The sequence below is a fragment of the Cavia porcellus genome, unplaced genomic scaffold, assembly GCF_034190915.1.
Source record: "Cavia porcellus strain 051 isolate PalLab524CR breed Dunkin Hartley unplaced genomic scaffold, mCavPor4.1 scaffold_15, whole genome shotgun sequence".
Lineage (NCBI taxonomy): Eukaryota > Metazoa > Chordata > Mammalia > Rodentia > Caviidae > Cavia > Cavia porcellus.
In genome coordinates, this window is record NW_026947498.1 from 2,183,776 (window position 1) to 2,202,502 (window position 18,727).

General features: G+C 40.8%; 1 protein-coding gene across 5 annotated transcripts in view; it reads left to right on the forward strand.

Moving 5' to 3' along the window:
* Itsn1 (intersectin 1) overlaps positions 1–18,727 on the forward strand; it is a 230,517-nt gene that overhangs the window by 146,840 nt on the left and 64,950 nt on the right. For all 5 annotated transcript variants that reach the window (XR_010039256.1, XM_063224434.1, XM_063224436.1 and 2 more), the window contains 6 exons: positions 3,549–3,796; positions 5,801–5,960; positions 10,074–10,279; positions 11,269–11,351; positions 15,039–15,205; positions 18,271–18,316. Coding sequence is in view for 4 of the 5 variants with exons in the window: in XM_063224434.1 (XP_063080504.1) it covers positions 3,549–3,796; positions 5,801–5,960; positions 10,074–10,279; positions 11,269–11,351; positions 15,039–15,205; positions 18,271–18,316 (910 nt within the window). In the remaining variant the exon portion in view is untranslated. The remainder of the gene's footprint in view (positions 1–3,548; positions 3,797–5,800; positions 5,961–10,073; positions 10,280–11,268; positions 11,352–15,038; positions 15,206–18,270; positions 18,317–18,727) is intronic.

The following is an 18,727-nucleotide window of genomic DNA, read 5'->3' on the forward strand; positions in this document are numbered from 1 at the left end:
TTGCCGCGGTGCCTCTGGAACCTGTGATCCTCCCCTGCTTGCTGAGATATCCACAGTCCTCCAGACACATGGGGAGGCTGATGCAGGCGCCCAGATCCGCCCAGCCCCTCCTGTGCACACTGATGGTGAGGTGCGGGAGTGGCAAGTTTTGTTAATCATACGAGACCCTGTGTCTGAGGAGTGACAGTAAGACAGTAGGTCACGACATCACCAGGGAAAGCAGCTGATACTTGGAAGAGGTCCAGATTAGCCCTGTAGGGAATCTGAGCCCTTCAGATTACCGCAGCAAGAAGGTGAACCCAGAGTTCCCATCATCCCAGACAGGCTTCCAGGGCAAGAAACTCATGCATAAAACCACACAGATTGTTTAGAGTGAAGTGAGTGGACACCAGTCAGACTTTTGGAACAGGACAGAAGCTCAGATAGGAAAGTCACAATGCAAAGTCTGAACTGGACAATGGGAGAGATAGCTTAAAAAAAATCTCTTTAAACATTTCTCATATAGCAGGCAGTGTTGTAGGCCTATATCGGTCCTCCTAGCCACTATAAGTGCGTAGATTTTAGTTATTCCCAACTGATAGGTGAATAAACAGGCGTGCTCAGACATTGAACTTGCCTGAAGCCATCCAGTTGATAATTGTGGAGCTTGTGTTTGCACTGAGGCAGTCTATGGGAGAGCCCTGTTCCTGATCATCACATTTCGTGGTCTTGAGGCTGGTTGGTGCAGGCTCCTCCTCTCCCCTGCCTGGCATCACTTTTGACTCGGAATGGAGGAGTAGAGCTTGGCTCTTAACCTTCCGAGAAGCGGGGGAGGCTCTCGAAGCTTAGAAGCAGCTATGTTTCCAGGGCCCAGCAGCTGCAGTTTCTGTATATCCCAAAACCACCAGTAAATACAACCAAGAAGACTAGACAGCCAGCCACAGAATTTCACATGAAAGAATCCACGCGGGGTGGAAAAATGTTATCTTAAGTCCTCATCTAGAGAAACATTTGTAGCTGCCCTGAAAAAGGAAAGAACAAAACAGTAAGGAGGATGAATGAATAGTGGCTGGTATGTTTACATTCATGTAAATGTTAGCAAGAAAAACAGTACTGCGAAGCAAAAATAGAACCTGTGGAAATACTGATCTGGGGAAATTCCTTTTTGGTTGTTTGGACAATTGCCAGCTTTAAAAATTGTTTTTATTCATGACAGCAAAAGTTCCCTAAGGCGAAATAGCAAGCAGATATTCCCTACTTGCTAATGCTTTGTAAATAACATGCAGAATGAAGTAGTAAACCTTGTATTCTGTGTACTCTTTTCATCCCTACCCTTACCCTGTAATACTGTCATTCTCTTGAACGGTTTTACATTGTCTTGATATGTTTGATGCTCCAGTATACAAAGTTATACCCAAAGATTTTAAGGGAAGAGACACTATGGTAACTACTATTATGTCGAGATTATCTTGTGGTAAAACACTATTTTGCTTAAATGGCTATGTTTTGACCTGCACTGTTTTGTTGTTATGCCCACTTTTTTATCTCAATCTCCTTTTTATTATCTACTTTTTCATTTTTATCCTTTTAATTAAGGAAAAAATAAATAAAAAATAGCAGGATATATTATAGTTAACCACTTTGATTTCCTATTAACTTTATTTGAAACTCTGTATTGCTCTCACCATCTTGTTTTGACTGATTTTCCTCTATTCTTTTATGCTAGATAGTACCAAGTTTGAAAGTCTAGGCAACAACTATGAAGACAATAAGATCCATTGTGACACCCATTCTGGTTGACTATTATCTTCTTTTGAAGTCCTCTAATGTCTCCAATATTTTGGTTTTATTGGTCTTATTCTTTACTGTTTTGTTCAGTTTTATTATAACTGATGATATAGGCAATTCTTTTTAAGATAACAAGAGGCATTATGGTAACCATTGTTGATCACCTTGTATTTTGTTTTTACATTATGTATTATGTCCATCCTTTTGATTTGACTGACTCTGTCCTGGTATGTCACATTTGGTTTTACTTTCTTCAAAAAAAAAGTAATAAGAACTGTGGGAGTAATAAAACCCAAAATGTGTAATTGTCATTGTACAAAAGAAAGGAAAAGAAAGTTCTCTAAAAGATATAACTGCATATGTATTTAAGTGTATAAGATAGATAACCATATTACTGAGTTTTGTTGGATTATTGAACAAAACTGTTTGCAGTCTCACTGTTTGAAAGTCCCCTCTATATGCTTTAATTTTGTAACTTCAACAACTATTTCTAAGATGACAATATGTAATTAAGTAGTGATTTCCTACTGTTTATTTTTTCTGAAATTCTGTTTAACTTGTACCCTTTTTGTTTTTTTTTTTCTTTTTTTTCCTTAAATAAAATTAAAAAAAGAAAAAAGAAAAAATCACCCATGTGAAAAAAAAAAAAAAAAAGGAGTGACACACCCTATGAGTCACCCTACACTGAATACCCGTAGATGTTTGGTTTGTTGAATACTTTTTTGTTTTGCTTTCTTTTGAATACTTGAATGGATTAGACAACTGGTAATTTTGCTAAATTTCCCAAAAATTGTTGTTTAGACCCTACTGATTCATTTCTGTGATTTCTAAATAGCTACATTATTATCCAATGAAGTGTTTAGAGTTTCACCTCCTTATGCAGAGTATAAAAGGGTATAATAAGAAGAGGGGTCTGATAAATCCTTATTTGGCTTATAGTGCTGAAAATAAGATTCTGTTAGTAAATGTAATCCTCCTTTTGCTCATCAAATTGTTTGTGGGGTACCTTGTAAAGACAAGTAGGATTATTTGAGCCACTGTGATTCTTTTGAGAGAGAAGAAAATGCAAACATTAAAACCACTTCATGTAACATATAGCCTCAGATTTTTAAGCAGGAGAATTCTATATTTTCAATTGCACATTTGTGGGTATTAAAATTAAATTTGCATAAATGAATTTAATTATGACTGTCCATAACCACTTCATTTTCCCATCGTGTGTGTGTGTGTGTGTGTGTGTGTGTGTGTGTGTAGCCTTCAGATGGCTGAACATCGCAGTCAGTTTGTTTCCTGTAGAAATTAGCTGCAGCTATATTTTTTCATCCTTCTCATCCCTGTCTTAAGTAAAATTAGTTAATGGAGGTTTTAGAGCACTAAATTTATATTGATTGCACTCTTTCAACTTCAAATAATAAATCCAGGTCAAATTACTGTTAATAATGACATGACTTTCTAAGTGATGAAGCCTTGTCAGATTATTTCACAATTCAAAATAAGTCATTTAAACTATGTGCCTGAGGACTTCTGGTACTTTAACTGCCACTATTAGAAAAATGAGGAAGGAAGGTTTAAAAAAAAAAACAAACAGTAAGAATTTGAATTGTAGTGCTTTTCAGAGTTAATATTTAAAGACCATTTTTCCAGATACTTAGACTAAAATGAAGAAGTTTCTGTGTCCTGTGTCAGTCAGGGGCAAACACCAAGGGCTTTGTCATGGGATATTTGGTGTATCGGGGGTTGATTTAGTTCCACTTAGATAAAACACTGTGATTTTCCTGCAGGTGGATGAAAGCCAAACTGGAGAGCCGGGATGGCTTGGAGGAGAATTAAAAGGAAAGACAGGATGGTTTCCTGCAAACTATGCAGAGAAGATTCCAGAAAATGAGGTTCCTGCTCCAGCCAAACCAGTGACTGATTCTGCATCCACCCCTGCCCCCAAATTGGCTTTGCGTGAAACCCCTGCACCTTTGGCAGTGACTTCTTCTGAGCCTTCCACAACCCCCAACAACTGGGCCGACTTCAGCTCCACGTATGTGTAGACATGCTTTCCTGGTGGTTTTTAAAATCCCAATTTAGTAGTCTTTCTTCCCTCCAAATGTTTTTGAAGTCTTGGCTTATACCTCTTTGAAAGGGAGCTGGCTTGTTTACTCCTTCTTCGGACTAGCATCCTGACAAAATCACTGAACTGGATTTAATGACATCATGGTCTAACAGTGACTTGCCGTGGTCTAAACTAAAGCCCGGCATCGTGTTTTGTTTAGTATTTTATCTGAATCTCCATTCTTGGGGGAAGAAATAGGGAAATACAGTTTCCTGATAATCTGTTAACATTCATGTCAGCAAATATGCATTTCCTGAATACAAGCATATAAGCAGGTTTTTTTCTGCCCAAAAACAGAAATTGAATGCAGTCATGTGGTTTTGAGTAAGATAAAAAGCTGTTTCCTCTAAGCTCTGTGCTCTTATTAGTCTTGTACAAATGTGTAATGCAGTGAGAAGGTGTGTACAGGGCTATTAGTTCTGTGCCTTTGATCACCAAAACATAACATTAAGCCACAGTGTGTAAGTGAAGGTTTGCACTAATACAACCATTGTCCCGACGTGCAGTTTTTAGTGTAGTTATGTAAAACTGTGTTATACCAGTGTGATAGAGATAGTGACTGTAGTGAGAAATGTTTGAACTTCTTTTTGAATCTAGTTATTTTTCAGAAGAAATGCAGGGAAGGTAAGGAATCAAGATGTGTTTTTGGGGAAAGATCTAGTGGAACAAGTGGAGGAAGGAAAATAGACCAAAGGAAGGGTAGAAGATTTTTGTACTTTATTTCATGTCAAGGTGAAAGTGCTAAAGGAGGTCTTCCCTATGTAATCTCTGTTTTAAAAAAAGAAAAGAAAAAGGCTTCCATTGACCTGACTTTGAAATTCAAATTCTTTCCTCTTTTTATTTTGATTGAAAAGTTCAGACTTTTTTTTTTAAGACAGAGTCTCGCCATATAGTGCAAGCTGGCCTTGAACTTGTGGCGATCCTCCTGCCTCAACCTCCCATTGCTTAGATTACAGATGTGTGCCACCACATCCCATTCTAGGATTTGTTTTTGCTGTGAATCAAGACAGTGTGACTCTTTCTCAATAAATACATGGTACGCAAGTCTTCAATATCAGTATAAAAGCCTCTTGTTTTCCAAATCAAAAATCAAGATATGCAGTCTAACAAAGGAATTACAGTGATTTTCTAATTTGTTTACATGTCTTATAAAAGTAATAAAAAGTAAAGTTCATTTAGATCTGCCACATTTTCTTTTTTTTTTTTTTTTTTTTTTTTTTTTTGGTATTGTGGATTGAACTCACAACCTCGCACTTGCCAGGCAGATGCTTAGGCCACTGAACTAGGTCCCTGGCCCTAGATCTGCCACTCTTGCAGATATGTTGACCCACAGTTATAAACTCATGAAATTAGGACTATCTCAATACAATGACGTGGCTTTCGAGAGGCCACCTGTAGGTGCCATGGCATCTGGGCATAGGATCAGGTGCTTACCATGGGATGGATGGGAGACAGAAGCTCTGGCAGCCAACCTGGCATATTTTCATATGTGGCATTTGACCTTTTTTTCTCATTTAGATATCATTCTTAGCACTTCAGCTGACCCTTGCAGCCAACCTGAAGTGTCAGGATACTTTTCTAATGAGGAAATCAAGCTTCAGAGAAACCATTATAATAGCTGAAAGTAGTAAACTAGTAATCTTATGGGAAAGATTACTAAATTGAGATTTTAATGTGCCTGGATGTGGCCTGAGGGAGTTTGCTGGGGTGTGAGTCTTAGACTCAAATCTCAGCCCAGCCCTCCTTCCTATTCCCTCCTTCTTTCATCAGTGAAGGCCACAGAAACATACTCGCTTTGCAGTCCACAGACTCAGGGGTGCCATTTTTATTTTATGTTTTGTTTTCTTTTAAATTTACTCTGCAAAGCACTGTGGGTGGAAAGCCGATGTGCTAGGAAGTGCTCACTAGTTATGGGTGTGCTTTTCCTTCCAGGTGGCCCAACAATACCAGTGAGAAACCAGAAACAGACAACTGGGATGCATGGGCAACCCAGCCTTCTCTTACCGTACCCAGTGCAGGCCAGTTAAGGCAGAGGTCAGCCTTCACTCCAGCCACGGCCACCGGCTCCTCCCCATCTCCTGTGCTGGGCCAGGTGAGGATGTGGAGACTTGGTGTGATGTGACGGCGCCAGCAGCTTCAGCAGGTGCTTGTTGGTGGTATGGTTAGGAGTTAGCCTCCCAATGAGGAGTGGGGTTGGCCAGCTAGGTGTGTTGGGGAGCTAAGGATGTGCTATGAATAGAGTTCTGAGCGGGGTCCGCTTCTGCCTGAGTCAATTGAGACTCGTCACTGAAGAAGTAGCATTTGAACTACATCTTGACCAGCAGGTAAGATTTTACTAAAAAATGGAGATTTCTAGCATATCACACAGGAAGTGCTATGAAAAGAGACTTTGAGACAGAAAAGCAGCATATGTATAGGGAAATTCATGAGTAAGTCTATTTGGCTAGAATCATGGGCGGTTATTAGAAAAACTAGACTGATGGCAGGTTAATAGGAAGCTCCGAAATGCCTGCCAAGGAAAAATAATTTCTGAAAGGATAGTGGTGATTTTTCTGAATACCTTTCTTTTGCTCAGTACACTGAAGATGAAACAATGGAATGAAAGACATGAAATTTCTATTAAAATAAAACCAAACAGCACATTCCCATCTGGGAGGAATGCGGGGCTCAGGACAGTTCCCACTTTAGAAACAGCCAGATGAAAGCCAGATGCTGGGCAGATTAGTGTAGAGGTGGTGTGTAGGAAGATAAGAACAGAGAACCAGCAAGTAGTGCTGCCTGTCAGGAGCAGCCAGGTGGGCGTGAGGGCAGCCTGGATGTGGCTGCCTTCACAGTTACCAAGTGGAGGAACCAGCGGAGAGGGGAGAGAAAAAACTGCAGAAGGGAGCCATAAGGATGCAATCAGAGGCCTTGGGAGCCCGCAGGAAAGAAAAGAGACCTGGGGTTGAAAAGAAGATGCATCTTAAGGCGAGTGAGGAAAGCAGGAAGAAGTGGAGTTGAGATAGGGGAGGAGCTGGGTTTCAGATGTGGTGCAGGGTGGTGGAAACAGGACATCCAGATAGTCATGACTGGCAGGCTAAAGGGGTGTTGGCATGGAAGGTGGAAGGATGTTGGTGACCACAGGTATATGAGAGCCACCCCGCCCCAGTGAACACAATCAGATGAATGGATTATCATGGCTCCCTAGCTTCCAGGAATGAGGGTTCCATGGCCTAGAAAAGGAGCTGCAGCTACTGATGGTGCCAACTTCCCTTTGCATCTGCCCTGGCTCAGCACTTCGTGGATGGTGCCTGCTCAGTAATGCTGACTTGGTGACAAGGGCGGGATACAAGACCAGGGGGTGGAGTAGGTAGAAGTGGGACACTGAGAAGGAAGGCACTTTGTGTTCAAAAAGGGGGTGCAGGCTCGTGTTAAAGGCTATGGGCAGTGCAAAAAGAGCCCTTTCTGTGCAGTAAGTAGAATGTCTTGTTGGCTCAGGAAATAGTAAGGTGAAACCAGTTTGCAGAATAATAAGATGGAACTGAGCAGTGAGGAGGCAGGTAGTGTGTAAAGTGAAGAGAAACAGCAGGATGAAAAAAGGGCACGGAGAAGGAAAGGACTGGTCAGTCAGGGGTCAGGCTCTAATTGGTGCCAGGTGGACACAGCATTAGCTACACAGAAGAGGAACTTTTGAGCTAGTGTGATGGTCCATGCCTGTAACCCCAGCACTTGAGGAGGTTGAGGCATTTGGATTGCCTTGTTCAAGGTCAGCCTGAGCTACATAAGCGTGTTCGAGGCCAGCCTGCATTATAATAGTGAAACATAATCTCTAAACAACAACCACAAAACACAAACAAACAAAAACAAATAAACTTCTGAGTTGGTTTTCTTCGGATGAGGAGGGGTGAAGAGAGATTGGAGAACTTAAGCAGAGAAGGAAGTTCAGGTCAGGCACCTTGCATCAGTTTCTCTGCAGAGGTGCCTACAAAATATAGAAGCTTAGAAATAGGCAAATTAGGAACTTGACAAAAAGAATTAAGAATTACCAGGGTGAATTTAACCTGAATCTTGATCATCCCACATTGCCTCGGCTTTCTCAGCAACACTGCTTAGCTCAAGACTCATGATAACAACAGTAACCTGCTATGACTGTTATGGTTGTTGGATGATTCTGTGCATAAGTCTTCAAGAACATTCTTACCAGCCTTCAACAGACAGTGCTGTCTGTTTGGTGGATGTAGGAACTGAGGCTTAGAGAGATTAAACAATTGTCAGGTGTCCCAAAATTAATGAATGTCATACTTGGGAGGATTCAGAACCAGGGTCCCATATGAAGAGGTTCAGAGACAGGCACAGGGCAGGCTTTTCAGGGGAGAGATTTGAAACACCTTTGAGGGCATAGAGGCGGTAGGTCACTGTGGGATCCAATCCTGGTATAGGTATCAACGCAAGTGGCCAAGAAGATTAGACAGGCAGAAGGGCTGCCTTTTTATGGCTGTGAGGTAGGTAGCGGGTTCACTGTGAGGGGGAGTAGTGGCGGGGACTATCATCCAGGCTATGTGGAATCCAGAGAAACCTCGTCAGTGCTGAGTGATGAAATGAGAGGAAATAGGTATGGTGTAGGTTTGGGAAGGCGAGAACCTACAAAGAGCATTTGTTCATTTATTTTAATTTCATTTAGTTCATTAAAAAGAAAGTTTTGGGACTGGGGATTTAGCTCAGTGGAATAAGCGCCTGCCTTGCAAGCAGGCAGTCGTGAGTTCGATCCCTGCTACCGATAAAAAGGAAAAAGACAAAAAAAAGAGAAAGTTTTGTGGTATTACCTGTTTCTACTAAGAGTCTGTTTTGACTATGTTTTGTACTCTGAATAACTGCTTTCAAAATTGTGATACATAATGTATGAACTATTGGTATTGTCTTACTATTTTGTTATGAAATTGTGTTTTTTAATTGTTTCATAAAATAAAAAAAAGTTATTGAAGTAGCCATTGAAATTATTTGAGCTGTTGTAAATTCCCCATTTACAATTCTATCCTAATATAGAATAAAAATAACTTCCAAATACAAGCACGAATTGATTCTGAACTAACTCTTTGGGCCTTGGCTTTTGTTTCTGTCCATCTACATGGATGCTTGAAAATTAACAATGGCTTACTGGTTACTGAATGTTTTAAGATAAGATAATAAGTGCCTCACCCCTCTTTCCAACCTCGTCTCCCCCTGCATCCCTCCAGGAGTCTAGGCTGCCTGCAGCCCCAGATCGCACTCTCCTCCTGGGCCCTGTGCTGTGTCCTCAGCCTGGAGTACCCTTCCTCCGCAGCCCTAGCTGTCAGAGCCCTCACACTTCAAGGCTCAGCTCAGAATGCCTCCTGCCTGGTGAAACTGACCCTCAAAACCCGGCTAGAATCCATCCTTCCTTTTTCTGTGTTCTATAGTGAGGAGTTGGAATTTCTTTATAGCATATTTCTTTCATTCTACCAGATGGCATCCTCAGTTGGATTACCTTTCTTCCCTATTCACTATGAGGTCCTGAGTTATCCTATCAGATTATCTGGTTTTTTGCAGTGCTTTCTGGTCAATAAGATGTTTCACGCTAATTTACTTAGGAGAGGCAGAGATGGTGTTTGATTTATCATGGCAGTCCTGTGATGCCTTACATGTAGATGGACAATAAGTAGTAATAACAAGAATTTATGCTGATCCAACCTGGTTTCTCCCAAAGATTTGTTTCTGAGTGCTAGAAATTAAAACACTAAGCAGCATCCCAGCCCTAACCTCCTGTTCCACCAAAAGGAACTAAAACAAGCACAATACAGCATGTGGCCAATTTTCCTGTGTCCACCCAGACTAAAATATCAGCTGATTTTCTCATGCAATATGGTACTGTTTCTGCTCTACTATTAATCCTCCACTAGAAACCCACATCAAATTGGCAATGGGTGCGTGCTCTGGGCAACTCAAGAGTTAAAATAGAACCAAAATATAAAAGGCACACAGTCAAGTGCAACGCAAGTTTACTTATTTAGGTGAAAAATTCTTGATGGTCACAAGATGACCCTGTGAATGGCCTGCCTCCAGCTTTGGAAGCAAGTACCCAAAGCTGGGGAGGCAGCTTCGAGTGCTCTTGTGTACTTACTGCAGAAAAAGTGCCAGTCAGTATTCGCATCAACCTTAAGTAATGACAAACACAATGTAATAAGCGGTCCTTTATGTTATTCCACTCAAGGGTGAAAAGGTGGAGGGGCTACAAGCGCAAGCCCTGTATCCTTGGAGAGCCAAAAAAGACAACCATTTAAATTTTAACAAAAATGATGTCATCACTGTCCTGGAACAGCAAGATATGTGGTGGTTTGGAGAAGTTCAAGGTCAGAAGGGTTGGTTCCCCAAGTCTTACGTGAAACTCATTTCAGGGCCCATAAGGAAATCAACAAGGTATTTTTGTGTTTGTCTGCTTCCATTTGATGAAAACAGTATTAGACGTTAAATGATTGTTTGCACTAGTTAAAATTCATAGATGAGGATTTGCAGGATTGTTTTGTCATTTGGTTCTTTGAAATGCAGAAGTTAGAGTGTATGAAGTATTAAAAAGGTGGCTTTTATAGATAAGTAGTCATCTTTCTTCCCTCACAAAAGCCTATATATCTAACCTGTGTGAGAAAGCATTCTACCCTGAGACCTGGAACATTAATGCATTGTTCAGAAATTAGGACTGTCATGATACTCAGTATGTAGTACTGTACCAGGCATATGTGAATAATTAGAAAACCAAAGGGTTCGGGGAAATAATTGGAAGAATGAATTTATCTTTTTTATTTAGAGTCAGCTTGTTGTTTAGAGTTGTTGTTTAATTATTGTAACCATACAGATGTTCAAAACAAATTACAAGCTTCAAAAAGGGAGCAAAAATACCCCATGGGCAGCTATCAGTCATACTTTGAAATAGAACTGAACATGCCTGACATGTGAGACATGGTGCATGCCTGTAATCCTAGCACTTGGGAGGCTGACGCAGGAGGATCACCATGAGTTTGAGGCCAGCCTGCGCTACCTAAGCAAGTTCAAGGCCAGCCTGAACTGCACAGTGAGACTTTGTCTCAAATAAACCAAAAAGAAAAAAGAAAGAAAGAAACCAGAACACAGGCTGTTTATTCACCCTGACTTCTCTGAGGGTTTTTAGCTTAGCTAAGTAAGTACAGCTGTTTCACCTGTGACTTGTTCAGTTTTCAAAGTGACAAGCCAGTCTCATTTGTGCTGTTTCCTTTTAAGATAAGAATTAAAGTACAGAGGCTGGGGATTTAGCTCAGCAGCATAAGCGCCTGCCTTGCAAGTGTGTGGTCCTGAGTTCGATCCCTGGTACCAATAAAAATGAAAAAGACCAAAAAAAAAAAATCATTAAAGTACTGTTTCCTTCCCTCTTTCAGTATGGAGTCTGGTTCTTCAGAAAGCCCTGCTAGCATGAAGAGAGGAGCTTCCCCAGCCACCAAGCCGGCCGTGTCGGGTGAAGGTGAGGACTTCATTGCTGTTAGGTTTTTAGGGAGGGGAGAGGGGCATTGTGTAACACATACAGTAAATGCTTGACGTGAGACGGAACTTCACTGCTAATTCATGATCAAGATGCGAAAGAATATTTATTACGTTAAATAATTTCTTGTTTTCTCTGGTCTGTTTCATGTCACAGACCTAAGTATTATATGTACACCAGACTACAGAAGGAGATATTATTTTAAATTTTTAAAAGTGAGCAAGATCTATGTAATTCAGGCCCTATGGTAAAAACTCCATGTCTTTTCTACATTCAGTGCAGTATTATCATAGCACTAACCAAGAAATGCCAGCTGAGTCAGGCTTTCCGCATAGAAGTCTGCATGTGTTTTGGAGTCAGCAGATGTCACAACTTCCCAGTTTTGTCATAATTTGTTAGGGGTCCCTGGAATAAAATGTATGAGGATAGAAGTTTTATTTACTTTGCTATAATAAAATTGTTGCATTCCTCAGACACTTTGCCTAATGAAAATGCCATTATCAAAATAATTATTTCCATGGAAATTGCAAATGAAAAGATTTAATGGTAGTTCAGACTTGCTCATAAAAGCATTTGTTTTGCAAGAGAAAGTTTGAAAGGTTTTTTTCTTTTTTTAAAGTTTACAAGTATAGAATTCATTATCACTAAAAACTTACAGTATTTTTTCACATCCAGTATTTGTTACCAGCATGAAAACAATTATAAACATAATTCTCTTGGTATAGTTCTCTTAATAGCTTTTTAAATCTGTTAATTAAAGGAGCGGGGCAGAAAGCACATTTAAATACAATATGTACTATCGAAGTAGAAAAAGCGAATTTTGCTCCCTCTTTAATAAAACTGGCAATGAATCTTCATTGTGTTATTCCCAGACAGGGCCTAGTGTAGGGCTGGAGTTGATCCTGGCTGTGCCATGTAGTAGCCATACAGATGCAAGGCCTCGATAAACAGGTCACACAAGTGAAACACATTTTTTTTTTTCTGAAAATCAGGCAATAGAATAGAAGTAAATCCCAATCTTAGTTGGTTAACTATTTGAAATAAGGTGTTAGAAATATTAGGAAACATTGCCGGCATCACAGAGGAGTTTTGTGAGGGGACATCAGGGTTAGAGATTCCTGGAGAGGCTGTTTTCAGACATTGGTGAGCCTCTTGTTATTGCATTGAACATCATCTAATTTCTTTTTTGGGGTGAGGGGAACAGGAATCAGACTCAGGGCCTTGTGCTTGTCGGGCAAGGACTATGCGGCTAAGCTATACTCCCAGCCCCAACACTGTCTAGTTTAAAGTAAACTATAAACCAGGTTAGATTTCCCACCCGGGTAGCTCTTTAAACAGTGACTTGTGCCTGCATCCTTTGTTAAATGTCTCTTGAGAGGACATCACTGACCCAGAGCCCTCTGACCTCGCTTGTCCTGTTTCTGGGCATCCCTGTCATGCAGCAGTCTTGCAGACGCCTGCGTGCATTGCAGGTTGTACAAAGCTTCCAGCCTCTGCAGGCTCCTTATGTTGTAAACTGCAATAGTAGATTCACCCACAAGTCATGTTTTTGAAGTTCCTGTACATGTTGAAAGTTGCTTCAAATTTTGGACCAGCCGGGCATGGTTACACTAACCTATAATTCCAGCATTATTGGAGGCTGATACAGGGGGTCACAAATTCAAGTCCAGCCTAGGTAACTTGGCAGTTTAGCAAGATCTAGTCTCAAAAAATACAAAAGAACTGAAGATACAAAGGCTCTGGGATCAATCCCCAGTACCGCAAGGGGAGAACATAAAATTTGGACCCATTTTTAAAGAAATTGACTTTTAGAGTCGGGCGTGGTGGCTCACGCCTGTAATCCCAGCACTCGGGAGGCTGAGGCAGGAGGATCGTTGCGAGTTTGAGACCAGCCTGGGCTATAAAGTGAGCTCAAGGCCAGCCTGAACTACATAGCGAGACCCTGTCTCAAAAAGACAAAAAAAAAAAAAAGAAAAGAAATTGACTTTTAAGGTGAAGAATCACCAGGGAAAATATAGGTTGCCCAGGATCCTCTCTGAAATAGCCAGTGGAAACTAAAGAACAGTCACCAAGAGAAAGATGACAAGGGCAGGGTCAGAATACTGAGGAATCAGGAAAAGTGAAACTATATTACTACAAAGAAAATGCCCTAATTGAGGCCAGCAAACTTTAATTTCAATGAGTGGAAGTGACTTTCCCGTTTTCAGCTGTGGAGCTGTGTCAGCAGTGCTGGAGGAATGAAGACAGACTTCCCTAAGAAAGGTCCCTAAGAAAGGGACCACAGGGCTCTTGGGGGTCCCATGCTGTCTCCCAGCAGTCCCTACTGGCCACAGTGCACAGGTGGTTGTGGAAGCTGAAGGAGGCCACTTTAGATCTCAGGGGCCCACATCAGCACATGTCCCAGGGGTTTTGTGTTTCCGTGCATTTTAGTTTTTGTTAGTACCTTCTCCAGAGGTTGTGATAATTGAGCAGTGGAGTCTGCATACTAAATTTCTGCCTGTGCATCAACATTAGAGTCTCTAAAGAATGTTGCCTGAGATTATACTGAGCCACTACCTCACCCCATCCTAAAAATGAACTTTTTGAGTCAGTTGTGATTTTTCTGTTGTTGTTTTTTTTTAATGTGGAAGTCTGGTATAAAATGCAGAAAAATATAGAAATAGTAAACATATGCATCTTTGTAAATCTTTTCTTACTGTACCTATATCTAAGATTTTTGTATTTTCTGAGAGTATGACTTTGTTCTAAGTCTTAGTAGCATAAATTAAAAGCAATGCAGAGTTATACTTATAATTAAAAAAGAGAAACTTCTGAAATGTACATCCTGAAGACTTTTAAACGTATTATTTCTTTAAGACTAACTAACATGAATTAAGAAAATGTGATAGACTGTGGTTTGTCTTTTTACTTTATTGACAGAGGCTTATTTTCTAGGGTTAGATAGACATGATTTTCATTATCAGTCTACTCTGCTTGTTCACACATTGAAGTGATACATAGATGCCCCCCTGCCCTTTTTTGTACCAGGAATCAAACTCTAGACCTTGCCCTTGCAGGCAGGTGCTGTGGCACTGAACTAAATCCCCAGCCCTACATGGCTAGATGGTTTTTTTCGGGGTGGGGGGGGAGCGCGATTGGGGTTTGAATTTATGACCTTGTGCTTGCCAGGCAGGCACTTATACCACTGAGCTAAATCCCCAGCCCCTGTTACCTGTTTTTTATTTTGTATTCTAATAGCCTTATGCTCTCTGTGTATGTGGCACAATAGGCCATAATAAAAAGTTACTTACTTTAATCTGTAAGTTGATACCCTCAAAATTGAAACAGACTTTTGCACAGCAAAAGCCATTTTCATTTAAAAAGCAATAATGTGAACCTAAATCACGGGTTGTTTTGGTATTCAGTATTGGTGGACACACAGTTACAGTTTGTCCCTCTGCTGGGTCTTCACAGGCATGAGCTCCCTGTCTGCAGTTACTGCATTTTTATGTGCAGTTGGGGAAGTGGAGCCCAGCATATTCCACAGCTCTGTACTTTTCTGCCATAAGCCTTTTTCTTGAATGGATTGTACCCTAACTTCCCAATTCATAAACTTGGTTTTGCAAAGATGTTTGGGATTTGTCTAAAACAATCAAGCTCTCTCCATATCTCCGTATTTCTCCCCACCAGAATTTATTGCCATGTACACTTACGAGAGTTCTGAGCAAGGAGATTTAACCTTTCAGCAAGGGGATGTGATTTTGGTTACCAAGAAAGATGGTGATTGGTGGACAGGAACAGTGGGCGACAAGTCCGGAGTCTTCCCTTCTAACTATGTGAGGCTTAAAGACTCAGAGGTAAACTCACATTAACTACTTCCTCTCCTCTCCTGCGCGGTGGTTCTTCTGCGGGGAGTTATGCTGTTTATCACTTGAACACCCTATTGGGTTTTGCTAAGTTTTTGAGCATGACAGTAGCCACAGTGTGACCTGGAACTGTCCTACCTTGTCATCTGGCGCTGTGGAGTAAGCATTGGCTTCCCACAATTCCACAGAATTCCTGGGGCCAAAAGGAGGCTGCCTTAGAAGATGGTCTTTGTTCTCTGGATTGTAATGTTAATAATATCTATTCCTGCATGTAACCAATTTAGGATTTGGAATAAACTTCTTTGCTTAGTTCTTCATGGTCGATGCGTCTTAGCAGCCTTCTATTTTAGCGTGGGCAGCAGCAGTTTGCCCATGTAAAATAAAAAGTATTCTGATGATACTAGAATATTGGGCAATGGAAAGTTTCTTAATTTCTTTCTTTTTTGGACACAGGATACAAAAGCAAAGAGGTTAGTATATTTCGGGGGTGCTATTATCTTTGCTGGAAATGACTCCCATGTTACTAAAAACAGCCCTACAAATTTGATTGTGTGAAAAATGATCTTGAGGTCCTACAAGCTGAGCAAAATGGAGAGAGAAAGACCATGGAGGACAGGAACCTGTCTTATAGTGAAGTAAATGTAGGGTGTAAATGTCATAATCCAACAGAGCCATAAAAATAAATGAACAAGAATTCACTCTTTTTTTGGTTTTGTTTATTTGCTTTTTTTTAAAAGCACAGTCAATGCCCCTTTATTTTCTTTTTCTCCTCATACCTCATAGGCTTAGAGAAAAAGGGCTGACAGATGCTGGAGAGACCAAGTTCTTCAGTGCAAGCATGTGACAGATGTCTGGCGCGCTCTTGCATAAATCCAGGAAGAGGCGTACTCTGGGTTCTTCTGTGCCTTCCTGGTTCCTAGTGGCCCAGGGCACAGCCCTGCCACTTTCCCTGCAGTTCCCAGTAATGATTTTAAATGCTTTTTTTTTCTGAAGAGATTTCATTACTGTTTTTACTGTTTTTCTTACTATGGTCTTGCAAGCAGCTTGCAGAAATTCCCTTACATGGATTTGTATAGCTCTGCCTGCCATTAGAGAATTTGACAGAAGCCTGGAAGAAAATCATTTTCCTCTGTCAGACAGCTGGCTTATTGAACTCTATAGACCTACAAGGGCGACTTAAACTCTTCTCCAGACCAGCAACTCAGCTCCAAGAAGAATCAGACAGATGCTCATTCAGGAAGTGCTAGAAAATAAATCCAATTTCTGTTATCATGGGTGAAAACTCTTAAAAAGTGACACTACCTTTTGGATCACTTAAAATACAAAAGCCATTTGATTTGCATTTAAATGTATTTTGACTTTATTAAATTTATTTGCACTTTGGCTAAAGTCTATTTACATAGGGAATTTAATAACATTTAATACATAATAAAATCTAAATCAACACTGAAAACCACAATAGCTGTTGTATCATATTACAGTGTTACAGTTTTGATTTTTAGCTATGGAGTTCATGTATTAACAAAGTTTCGTCCCCAAACTTAAAAGCCAGGCCAAGCTTCACATGCCAGACTATGGGCCTGGGCAGGGCTTGCCCTCCCCACCACCCTTTTCTGAAGCTCAGTGTTTTTGCCAGTGTAACTAGAACGGAACCTGATCTTCTGGGTACATTTAGCCCATCGTGCTGGCTGTGGTTTCCCAAAGGGAGCAAGCATGTGGAGCCACTTGAACTTACGGTTGAGAATTACCAGTACTTTCTTCTTTTCATGGAATGTAGGAAGCGTAGTTTAAGCCTGTACAGGGAAGTAACTGGTCACTTGGAATCTTATTTCATTGATATTCCTTTATTTGATATGCAGCCCATAAAAATAGCAAGACAGATTGATATTGTATTATTATTTCCTTAAGTAAAGAAAGCATAATCAGAGTAAACATTTAACCTGAACTTTTTCTGGTAAATGATTATTAAGTTTCAATAACCAAAAATATAGGAACAGTGATCAGTTGGCTTCCTGGTAAATAAATTACATGTTTTTACTCTACAATAGTTCTCATTTAGTTTCTTATGCCCTTTGCTTTATTTTAATTGAAATGCTCAATTTTCTGCCAGACAGGGAATTGAGAGCGAACATTTATTTATAATAAAGCACTTTGTCAGAACAGATGGTCTCTGGCTCGTGTCCCAGCTCTTGTGGCCTCTGTTGGCTAACTTCACTGGTTTAAAGTTCCATGAGTGTCCAAAAGAGGAACTCAGGCCCAGAGCACTTCTGGTGCACTTAGTAGCTGGAAAGAAACAGGGTCTGCTTCTGTGGGAGGAGCTTCCAGCACAGTGAGAGAAATGTCGGTGTTCAGACAGTGCAAAATAGGGAGGAAAGGCTGTGCAGCCCGCTTTGGGTAGAGAGAGGCAAATGAAATGGAAAAAGGGAGGAGCCCTTATCCCTGCGCCACATCACCGAAAAGAAGAACCCAGCCCTTAGGAGGCTGAGCCCGGAGGATGGCTGCAATTTGAGGCCAACCTGGGCTACATAGTAGGTTCAAGACCACACAGTGAGATCTTGTCTCAAAACAAACCCAAAATTTAATAAAAACTCAAGAGCAAATGTAGCAAAATAGGAATGTTTTAACACATTAGATCTGGATGGTAGACTCGTAGGTGCCTGGTACAGTCTTTACACGTAAAATGTTCCCTAATTAACCATTGGAACATGAAGTTTGAGCAGAATCTGAGGGCACGATCTTCCTAGCACACAGCCGCCTGCTGGCTTAGTCCAGGTCCCGGGTGACCTGTGCCACCCACAGTCCCTACCTGGGCCCTTTGGGATGCCACGTGCTTGGCTCTTTTATTTTCCTAAAGAAAAGAGAAGAGTCACTGGTTAAAAAGCACCTATTTGGTCCGTATTTTCTTGATGTGCACTCTCCTGTCAGGTGACACAACGCTCATGTTTGCCCAAAACAAAGGGATTTAGGGCTCCGGTGAGTTTGTATCACTAATCATTTTTATGTTGTGTGATCAAAAATCTTCAGCATGTAAATGAGACCTTTTGCTCTGTTTTAAGGGCTCTGGATCTGCTGGAAAAACAGGGAGTTTAGGAAAAAAGCCTGGTAAGTTACAAATCCCAATGCTTATTTTTCCATGTTGTGAATGTAATTAATGATTTTTCCCAGTTTTTGTTTATTAGTGCCAAAAAGTTAAACACAGAAAGACTCTTTCCCAAGTCTTGGAGGAGCAGGTTAGAGCAGATCTTTTTTGGGGAACCCATTAATAACACATAGATGTTTATGAAATTTCGCTGTTGCTTCACACGTTGGGAGCAGGGGTGTTACTAGACCGAAGGTTCTCTGGGGTTGTAAGGAAATAACTCGGGCAGGATGGTGGGAAATTGTCATGCATGGAGCTGTAAACCTGGAGTTAGTAGTTTCTCAGTCATGTTTGGCTCAATAAACCCCTTTCCACTCCCTGACAATAACACTAATCCCCAAGACATAATCAGTGGAGGAATTCGGAGGAATAAC